This window comes from Paralichthys olivaceus, chromosome 14, assembly GCF_024713975.1.
Source record: "Paralichthys olivaceus isolate ysfri-2021 chromosome 14, ASM2471397v2, whole genome shotgun sequence".
Taxonomy (NCBI): domain Eukaryota; kingdom Metazoa; phylum Chordata; class Actinopteri; order Pleuronectiformes; family Paralichthyidae; genus Paralichthys; species Paralichthys olivaceus.
This window is the reverse complement of record NC_091106.1, coordinates 23,832,405-23,842,500: the sequence shown is the minus strand read 5'-3', so window position 1 is coordinate 23,842,500 and position 10,096 is coordinate 23,832,405. Positions and strand designations below refer to the sequence as shown.

General features: G+C 43.6%; 2 protein-coding genes across 4 annotated transcripts; one reads left to right on the top strand and one right to left on the bottom strand.

The window, feature by feature from the left end:
- Nucleotides 1–5,087: 5,087 nt before the first annotated feature.
- prorsd1 (prolyl-tRNA synthetase domain containing 1) lies at nucleotides 5,088–7,264 on the bottom strand. 3 transcript variants are annotated; one of them, XM_020106596.2, is made up of 4 exons: nucleotides 7,089–7,264; nucleotides 5,967–6,092; nucleotides 5,748–5,837; nucleotides 5,088–5,618 (listed from the first exon to the last, which is right to left on the bottom strand). In XM_020106596.2, the coding sequence occupies exons 2-4, from the start codon at nucleotides 6,072–6,074 to the stop codon at nucleotides 5,406–5,408; spliced, it is 411 nt and encodes a 136-aa protein (XP_019962155.1). In that variant the 5' UTR covers nucleotides 6,075–6,092; nucleotides 7,089–7,264; the 3' UTR covers nucleotides 5,088–5,405. The 3 variants fall into 3 exon arrangements, with proteins under 3 accessions (XP_019962155.1, XP_019962156.1, XP_019962154.1); XM_020106597.2 differs by having other exon boundaries at nucleotides 7,070–7,258; XM_020106595.2 differs by having other exon boundaries at nucleotides 7,018–7,252.
- Nucleotides 7,265–8,050: 786 nt separating this feature from the next.
- Nucleotides 8,051–9,380, top strand: lhb (luteinizing hormone subunit beta). The gene is made up of 4 exons (XM_020106599.2): nucleotides 8,051–8,191; nucleotides 8,438–8,561; nucleotides 8,735–8,853; nucleotides 9,087–9,380. The coding sequence occupies exons 2-4, from the start codon at nucleotides 8,477–8,479 to the stop codon at nucleotides 9,318–9,320; spliced, it is 438 nt and encodes a 145-aa protein (XP_019962158.1). The 5' UTR covers nucleotides 8,051–8,191; nucleotides 8,438–8,476; the 3' UTR covers nucleotides 9,321–9,380.
- Nucleotides 9,381–10,096: the final 716 nt, after the last annotated feature.

Here is a 10,096-nt window from a genome sequence, read left to right as displayed (position 1 = left end):
ATAATTATTGTTCACTACTTGATCGATAGATAGAGAGAGAGAGAGAGAGGGAGAGAGAGAGAGAGAGGGAGAGTTTCCAGTGGTGGAAAAGTCGGAGCCTGTTGTTTTGAACCCCTGGTGAGAAGTTCCTCTGCAGTGCGACACAAACAGCTGATGTGACGACAGCTTCACACTGTGTGAGGCAGGTTTCACTAAACACACGTTAACTGGTTAAATCCACAGAAACTGGTTTTCACCTCCGTCTACAGCATCTTCCAGTCTCAACACCTGAAAACATCTGTCTGCAGCTGGACGAAGCAAAACCAGAGACTCACAACAGGAGCACAAGTTCCAAAACCACCACAAAGGGATGCAAAATGGCAGCAGAGACACGACTAACCTACAAAGACACAAAACAACCACAAGGAAATTCAAAATGGCAGTGACGACACGATTCAACAACTGAGACACAAAATAACTGTTCAATTCTTCACAAACAGATGAAAAACAACCACGGAAGGGAATCACAACGGCTGCAGGTTCCCAAATGATCAAAGATGCAACGTTAATACGAACGAACACAAAACATGTAAAGTTAAACAAGAAGCACAAGGAGAAGCAGAAAGACGCAATGAAACAATAAAGAGAAGAGACAACAACCAGTCGGACATTCAGAGGGACCGCAGGGAGGCAAACTTCAGGAAAACGACCACACTGAGACTCAACGTGGACATAAAGACACGGAACATTTCCACAGAGACACATTTAGTGACGTCTGAGAGTCTGAGAGTTCTGCCTCACCTCTAAAACTTCATTGTGGGGGGGTGGGGGGGCGGGGGGGTCACCCAGGGGCCCGTCATTATCTGTCCATGTTCTCGCTGCTCGACACGAGAACGTGAATCTGGATAAAACCAGAGTCGACAGATTCCAGAGCTGATCATGACACAAACACACATCATCAACACGTCTGTGTTCTCTGTCCTGTGTCACACGTCTCAGGTGGAAGACGACTGAAGAGACACGTCGCTCCGAACTAAGACATGTTCCTTCTCTCTTTCGTCTCCATGTGGGGACATTTAAACCGTTTCTGTCCTCCAGAGCTCAGACTGAGCAGAGCGAGCTGAAGGCAGGCGGCGGTAAAGAGGTCAGAGGTCACAGCACACGGACAACAGTGATTAGTGAGACGTTGAAACTCCGACTCAAAGAAAACATCCAAAAGAAGACAAAACCGACAGTTGATGCTCAGAAATATGTCAGACTTTTATTTTGAAGGAACATTAAATAAAAAGTTTTGAATATGAAATGACCACGAGGAGGAGAGAAGAGCAAACACAACAAGAATCCAGTTTTTCTTATTATTCTGGGAAATGTATTTATTTAACTTTCTTACTTTAATGTTTTTCTGAATCAGTTTTCTGTTTATTTAATTCTAATTACAGTCGTTTTATTTTACAAGCTTCTAGTATTTTTTCTAGAGAAATTCAAATCTTATTCAGGTAAAAAGTCTTTAAGTGAATTTATATTTTAGCACGTTGCTTTCTGTCATGTGCTCCAGAGCTGAACAAAAAGATTATATTTCATTGAAAAAAGTTAAAATGCTAGAAATTAAATTTGATGAGAAACAGAAACAAGATGATGAAAGAATATTAAAGTAAATCTTACTTGTTTACAACTTAAATAAAAAACTATTGTTTTTATATTTGCAAGATAAAATGACTATTATTGAAATTAAACATTTTCAATGACCACTGCATCTTTTAATTTTAACAAACTTTATTTTCTTTACGTTATGTTTCCACTCTTTATCTTGTGACATGAAAAACATCAGTTAAACATTCTCAGTCTGTTGTTGAGAGTTTTATGATAAACGTGAATTAAAACTAGGAAAAGAGAAGTGTGTAGTTGTTGTCTGGTTTGGGTTAGGTGAGGTTGTGTAACGAACTGTTTTCTGACACAGCGATGAGTCACTGGTTCGATGTCTCTGTCCCTCGTCGTCCTGTGATGATGACGAACAAAAGACTCAGTGAAGTGAGAGCTCGTCTCGTTCAGGAGACAAAACGCTGCTGTGATTTAAATACAAAGCAGAGGGGCGGGGCCTCCTGCTCATTAGCTACACTGTGAGATTATTAATCATTTCTGTATGAACAGTCGCACAACGTGTGTCCGGCATCAAACCACCGGGACGCCACCTGTTGGTCTGTGAGCTGCTGTTCTGAAGCCTCAGTTTGACATTGTGTTTGGCGCCATCTTGTTTTTTTCAACCAGATGTAACCATATTTGGAGGAGTGAGGGGGTGGAGCCTGAGAGGACACTTCACGCCCACCTACACCCACTGGACAGCTGTCAATCACTCTAGGTAGCCACACCTCCAATGCATTTGATTCTTTATCGTCTATTTGAATGGAAATTGATTTAAATTAATATAAATATATTATATTAATATAATTCACTGAAATGAACATGAAGCTTTTTCTGTTTTCTTTAGACGTGAAAGTAAAATATAAATAAATCAAATATAAAGACGTCACAGAGTTCAACAGGTAAATGTTTGAAAGGTAAACAGCAGCGAGCAAACAGGTGACTGAACACACACACACACACACACACACACAATGACTAACAGGTACCACAGGCTGTGTGTGTGTGTGTGTGTGTGTGTGTGTGTTTAACACCATCATACGACCGTGAGAATAAACAGTACTGATGTAATGTCGGGGCCAGTGCAGGTTGGTGACGTCACTGTGGGTTTTTACAAGAGGAAGTTCTAACACCATAAAATAAAACACAGAGACGAGAGTGAACAGTTAAAAAAAAGTGACGCAGCTGCGGAAAGTTAAAGTTACTCTTCACCAACCAGGGGCGGAGCCAACAAGAGCCAGGATGGATCTACGAGCCAATAATAAAATAATTACAGAGAAAAGAGCAGAGAAATGTCAAAGTGTTTGAAAGACTCCAGAATAAATTCATCTGCGGAGCAACGGGAAATCCAAACCCAGAACCAAAACCCAGGGAGTGAAAACCAGAGTGACCAATAAACCAGAAATAACAAACTGAATGTTCCTCGGTGTTCTGCAGAGCGGCCTCGTGTTTCCACTCCAACTGCACAGACCCTGACTTCAGCTTCACTCACACTCCTCTTTGTTTCAACGAGAAGGTTCCAGACCGAACCAGGACAAAACTACAATCACCTCCAGAACAGTTTCACGCTGCTTTCTTTTCCAGATTCATGTGAGGTCACAGAAATCGCATCAATTATTCTGTGAGTCATAGTGAACGTTTTCACCAGATATGAAGAAATTCCTTCAAGGCCTTGATCAGATGTGAGGTTCACAACATTGAAATGGACAAACGAACATACTTCCTTCGGCCACTGGGTGTCGCCAGCGCTGAGGAATAGAGTGTGGAGAGCGTCCGAATACTTACGACCATGTGGTGAAGAGGTTTGTAGAAAAAGTGCGGCCTGTTCCTTTAAAGAGTCTGACTCCACCATTCTCTCTCTCCTTCATTCTCTATGTCTCTCTCTCACCTCATCACACAGCAGCATGAGAATGATCTCTTCCTCCTCCTCTTCCTCCTCCTCCTCCTCTTCCTCCTCCTTCTCCTTCTCCTCCTCCTCCTTCTCCTCCTCAGGCAGAGACACAGTGGTGATGAAGGCAGCTCATTTCCTCCTCCTCCTCGCTCTTCATCCCTCAGGTGACTCAGCCTCAGAATGACATCATCCCTGTCAGCACACACACCTGTTCAGACCGGCCCCGCCTCCTCCACCAGGGAGACCCCGCCCCCAGAATCACTTAAAGGGCCAGTGTCAGTCAGAGCTGCAGGAGGACAGGTGAGTCCAGGCTCCACTGAAAGTTATGACCTCAGAGGTTCGAAACATCTGCATCATCACAGAGGTTCGAAACATCTGCACGACCTCATCTCCGACTCACAGGAAACACTGAAGCTCCTGAAACACCTCGTCAGGAGTCCACGTGTGTTTGTGATGTCACGTGTTTCAGGACAAACGCTGCACGAAACAACAACGATGAACTGAAACCAGAGATCAAGAGACTTCAGACACTGTGTGTGTGTGTGTGTGTGTTTGTGTATGTGTGTACTTCCTGCTATTGTTTATTGAGGTTTCAGCTCTGACCTCTGAACTTTGACCTCTTTTTTATAATTATCTGCAACTAATGAGGCTGAGTGTTGAATGTGAAGCTCGTTATTACTGTAGACACCCTGCTGGGCTGCACACACACACACACACACACACACACACACACACACACACACGATGAACCAATTACTGAAATATGCAAATGCAGAGAATAGATGATTTTCTTCTTGCCGACAGGAAGTAGAACAAACACAAACTTGAGATATTTTAGTTTCGGTTCTGGACGGTGGACACACGTCGTCCATCTTTATTCACTCTGTCGTGTCTCGTCTGTTTCAGTGTCTTGCTCAGCAGCACTTCAGCAACATACATGTGTGTGTTTTGTAGATTTTCCCACACAAAACGTCTTTGTGCAACAACACTAATAAACTGGGGGTGGGGTGGGGGGGGGGGGTATCTGCAGTTCACACACACACACACACGGAATGTGAAAGAATGCCTGGGAACTGGGTGTCAGTGTGTTACGTTTATTCATTTGCTAATTTTACACAACAATGCAACAATACACGGACTCATTAGGAATGCAGCGAGAGGAAGAGAGAGAGAGAGAGAGCTACACACACAAAGAGAGAGACAGAGGGAGGGGTGTGTGTGTGTGTGTGTGTCTGTGTGTGTGTGTATTATTGTGAGAAACTTCAATGCAACGTCACAATTTCATGTGATTTCATCACAGCTTCAGAATCCGGTGCAGCAGGTTGAAGAGTGAAGCTGAACTTGGATCAGTTCAAAACTCAAGTTATTAAAACTTAGAACATGATTCTGGTTCAGGAAGCAGAGGATCATGGGTAATATTTCAGTTCAGTGGGTGGGACGACATCAACAGAGTCAATAGAAAAAGATCCATAGAAGTAAAAACTCAGTGTTTACTAAAATAAAACATGTTTGAAAAAAGAAAAACAGACGTGATCTTGGAAGTGACAGAGAAACAAATAAAAACAAGATGATCCAGAAAAAGATTTGTGAGAATTATTTTATTATCAAAATAAATAATTGTGTGATGCTGATTTCTGATGAAGACGACTTCGTTAGAAACGAATGATTCTGACTGAGCTGCTTCGTTTTTAACTCATCAACGCTGAGAGAAGCTTCTTTTCTTAATTAAGACTTTAAAATGTTTGTGTTTCACTTTTAAATATTTGACGCAGGAGCAGTCCTGTTCTGCCCGAGTCTCTTCAGGTCGGCTTCATGTCGAGACACGACTGTGACGCTCTCATCCTGCAGCCGGATCCTGGTTTTTAATGCCGCTGGACTTCCGGCGTCCCGCTCTCTCCTACTCGAAGCTCTCCAGGACGGGTTCGTGTCCCGTCTCCTTCAGGAAGCGCAGCAGGTCGTCCGGGCGGAGCCCCATGGTGGCAGCGTTGGTCATTGGGTGGAAGTAGACCATCTTATGGTCGCCCTCCACCAGGTCCCGGTCCAGGACGAACTTCACGCTCTGGTCTTTATCGAAGAGCAGAGCGAGAGCCGTCGCACATCCCTGGCCCACCTGAGGGGGGGGGGGGACAGAGGCAGCTACGCTTTATTTATATCATGAATAACTTGCTAATAAACACCATGTCCATGAAATGAATGTTTCTCTCCTCACTCGACTGCTGACGGGTTCATCGGCTCTCACCTTGAGTTTCTCCAACATGGCCGCCTCGTCCGCGAAGCGCAGGTTGCCGCTGCCGACGCCGAGCTTCTTGGCGAGGTCATTGAGGTTTACCTGTGGAGGAACAGGGAGGATTATGGGACCAGGAGGGAAGAGACGCAGGAGACACGTCTGTCAGGTGATCACGTGATTTAAACTTCAGGGGAAACACACAGACTCTGTTACTGAGAGGACGCTGCTCACCTGGCGGTCGTGGCGAGCCGACACCAGCCACAGGCCTTTCTTCTTCTTGTCCTTCAAGAAGAGGTTTTTAGTGACGGCTCCGCTCACGTCCTGCAGGTGAGGCATCATCTCCTCCACCGTGAAAACCTGCAGGCTCAGAAACCAACCAATAAAAACCAATGATCTTCAGAACAGAACCTGTTTATTTCTTCACTCGGTCAAAGTGTCTCGTTTTAGATTTATTCCGAAGTTAAATCGTTTCTTGAATTAACAACAAAAGTTTTAGTTTTTGTAAACTTTATGAAGTAATCAACACTTTCTATGACTATTGTGTATTTATCGGATTTCCTTCTTTCTTTAAAAGTTTTTAATAAATATAAAACCACGTTAGTAAAGAAACTATAAACAAACACTGAGTGGTATCAGAGCGCCCCCTGCAGGAGGCTGCAGGTCCATGCAGTGCAAACGGAGACTGGTCTGATCAGAAACTGTATAAATAAAAAAAACCTGTTTGACATTTGATTAGAAAAATGTCATATTTATATTTAGTGACGTTTTGTGTTTGAGGAGCCCGTTTCCCCAGACTCCGTTTAAAAACACGTCACTTTTGAGATTGTTATAAGTTATACGCACAAATACGTAAAAGATAAACAGGTTCTCACAGGATTCCATCTTCCATTCATCTGCTTTTTAATTCGGCTCATTCATGACACGAAATACAACTTTGTTTTCCCTCTAATGACAACGTGTTAATGCGTCCACGTGTCTTCCAAAGACGTCGTGTTGTAAAGACAGAGGAGAACCTCCCGAAGCTAAACTGCGCTAAAGTTCGAGTCCTACGATGGATGAGACAACGCCGAATACAAGACGAGCATCTAAACAATTCAACCACGTCTCTCGATATGTTTTAAGGTTTTTATCAAATGTACAGGAATCGAGGAAACTTTAAATTGCGCAGATTTCTAACGAGGTTCAATAGTGGTTCGTTCTTGAGACAAACTGGTGAATGCACGCCCCCGTTACAGATACTTATATTATAAACGTCAGTTTTAAGTAGTAACACTGCACATACATGTACACGGGCTGTGGGATAAAGTGTGGTCCGCAGGTTTCTGCAGTTTTACCGGAGGATGCTCAACACACGTGGTTTGGATGTTCAACGTTTCCAGGAACTTCTGCAGCTCTGAGCGTAAATCCGACATGTTCCGATTCTCAAGGTTTAAAAAGAAGAAAACTGAAGCAGAGGAGACGTCAACAAACCAGAAGAAGAAGAAGAGAGAGACTCTTCTTCTGCACTGAGATCTACTGAGGCTGCAGTGACCATCGCCCCCCTCTGGACAGAATCATGTACTGCGTCATTTTCCTCCTGCCCAACAAACAAATAAATAAATAAACAAACAAACTCCAAATGACGTCAGCCATCTTTCTTCAATGTTTAATGTAAATAAAGATGGACGACGCGTCTTCATTTCCTCCGACTGAAGCCAAAATATCTCAGATACGAGCGCTGCCATCTTGAGTCTGAGGCGGGGTTTATACACATGATTAACCAATCACAAGCTGTAACTGTCAATCATGTTTCATCTTCAAAATGATTTATTTACTCTGGTCCTTGTCCCATCTGCTAACATGGAGGAGGCGGGGGGGGGGGGCAATCAAAATGAATTGACTTCACTTTGGGCAGCTGTCATGTCGTCCATCTTTGTTTACAGTGGATAGTTTGACTGTTCAAATACTATGTAATATGATATTATTGCTAGCATGCTAACTGTGTAACATCCATGCTTGTGGCTCAGACATCTTTTTAACAAAACATACATTTTTTTTATTCTCAGGTTCTGTTCTTGGTTTGTTTGATTCTTCTTCTCGTTTCCTGACTCAAGGTTATTATTATTATTATTATTATTATTATTATTATTTATCATTATAGTAAACAGGAAGAGATTCTGTCATTTCTCCAGGTCGTCTGAGTGTTGAATGAAAACACGTCCAGGTGAGTTACATCCTCGTCCGGTCACTGTGTCACTGTGGCCCCTGAGCGAGGCCTCCGTGTTCCAGCAGCTCGGATGAGTCCAACAGGAAGTGACTCGGGGGCAGATTAATCCTCCGTCCTGAACAAAACCAGGTAACCAGGGTTGAAGCTCGGTGACGTCCGGGTTTCATCCTGGATACCGACTCCTCTGAGCCGTATAAAGGCCGAGCGAGGCGACGTCGCCACAGAGGAGAGTCGGCTCAACCACCAGCAGGTGATTTATTCTAATTATCTGAACGTGACTGATTGTTCTTCTGTTTCTTTGTGATTTCAACCATTCAGATGAAGGAAGGAAGTGTTTCACTCTTTCAACGTGTTTTTCTCTTCAGACAGTTCAGATTTTATTGTTGACTCTGGACGACATGGAGAGAAGCCTCCTGACCCCCCCTGCTGGCTGCATGATGTATATTATAAAATAATGTCTGGTGTTGTGTGTTTGTTTCTCTTCGTCCTCCGTCAGCTGTTGAACCGTCGACACAAACACTTCTTCTCCTGCAGGATGTCGATGCAGATCAGCCTGAGAGTGAAGGTCCCTCTGACGCTGATTTTCTTTCTCTCCTCCATGTGGCCCCTGGCCCCCGCAGGTAAACACAAGAGAGACTAAGACATTTTCATGTGTGATTGTTTTCAACACTTTTTACTTAAATTGAAGTCTAAAGAAAAATGTATGAAACAACATCAGCTGTTTGAGTTGAGAAGAAGATCAAACGTTAACTGTCACAGAGGAAGTGAGAGTTGTGTTGTTTCCTGTCGGCAGTGGCCTTCCAGCTGCCGACGTGTCTTCTCATCAAGCAAATGGTGTCTCTGGAGAAGGAGGGCTGTCCCAAGTGTCACACCGTGGAAACCACCATCTGCAGTGGACACTGCAAAACCAAGGTATTCTGGGAAACTAGATTCAAAGTTGAGAAACATCTCAAGATCTCATGATGTTGTGCTATGATACGACTTTTTGTTTCGTGAAGTCACAGTGACCTTTTCGTCGTGACAAGTTCCACGATACAATCGATCCAAAACAAATTTACCGAAAACCAAGCGGCAGTAGTTACACCTGTTGACCAGTAGGTGTGGCTGCAGGTTATCAGCATCTCGTTATCTCTGCTTCGCTCCAGGATCCCGTTGCCAAGATCCCCTTCCTCAACATGTACCAGCACGTGTGCACGTACCAGGAGCTGTACTACAAGACGTTTGAACTTCCGGACTGTCCTCCAGGCGTGGACCCGACCGTCTCCTACCCTGTGGCCGTGAGCTGTTACTGCGGCCGCTGTGCGCTCAACACGTCCGACTGCACCTTCCAGAGCCTGCAGCCAGACTTCTGCATGAACGACATCCCCTTCTACGACTGAACGATAAAAACACCGGAACCGTCCAAATGTTTAAGAAAATAAAGATCTTTACATTCACCACTGCAGAGAGTTCTGTTTTTCTCTTTTCTGCAACACGAGCAAATAAAATGTATCTTGAGACGCTCTCCTGAAGAAAAGGTCTGAATCAGACTGTAAATCAAGACGGACGACGCGTCTCTACTTCTGTCTGTCCAGGTATGAAGACGAATATCTCAAATACAAACGCCACCATCTCGCACATTTGGAGTCCGTGCAGCGATCGTGGAGCCGAGGAATCGAGCTCTGCTGATGCACTCGACCAATCATGAGCCAGACTTTATCTCAAATAATTAAAGTGAAATGACGGAAACCATCTTTGACACCATGTCGTCCATCTTTATTTACGTCTGTGGTTTGTAGTTATTGACAGTGGTGCCTCAATAAATGCTAACATCTGCATGCTTTTGTGCTAACAACATGCTAATTAAAGACATTTGCTGAAAGTCGAAGATTCAGGGGTGGAACTGCGAAGCAAAGAGGTTCAATTCCATTTCATTTTCTAGAAACGTTTCATTGTAGCATTATTATAATATTTACATTTTTTTCAACATTCAGTGTAAACCAGTTAATATATTATAAAAATAAACCTGCACTTCCTGTGTCGGTCACATGTTGCTCCGAAACAGGAAGTTGGTGTCAGAGTTGAGACAGTTTGAAAATATCTGTGATCAAAGTGAAGAAACTGTTTTTAAGTTGAGTGAATTGTGTCAATTTTAGAATATGAAACAAACAAGTTG

Bases quoted from the DNA above. Each gene is read 5' to 3' on its own strand.
- prorsd1 (XM_020106597.2), bottom strand. From the start codon at position 7,147: ATGTCGGATTTACGCTCAGAGCTGCAGAAGTTCCTGGAAACGTTGAAC. The intron at 6,093-7,069 runs GTAAAACTGCAG...CTGAGCCTGCAG, and splicing joins CGTGTGTTGAGCATCCTCCG to GTTTTCACGGTGGAGGAGAT. The intron at 5,619-5,747 runs GTGAGAGCCGAT...CCCCCCCCTCAG, and splicing joins CCATGTTGGAGAAACTCAAG to GTGGGCCAGGGATGTGCGAC.
- lhb (XM_020106599.2), top strand. From the start codon at position 8,477: ATGTCGATGCAGATCAGCCTGAGAGTGAAGGTCCCTCTGACGCTGATT. The intron at 8,562-8,734 runs GTAAACACAAGA...TCCTGTCGGCAG, and splicing joins GTGGCCCCTGGCCCCCGCAG to TGGCCTTCCAGCTGCCGACG. The intron at 8,854-9,086 runs GTATTCTGGGAA...GCTTCGCTCCAG, and splicing joins GTGGACACTGCAAAACCAAG to GATCCCGTTGCCAAGATCCC.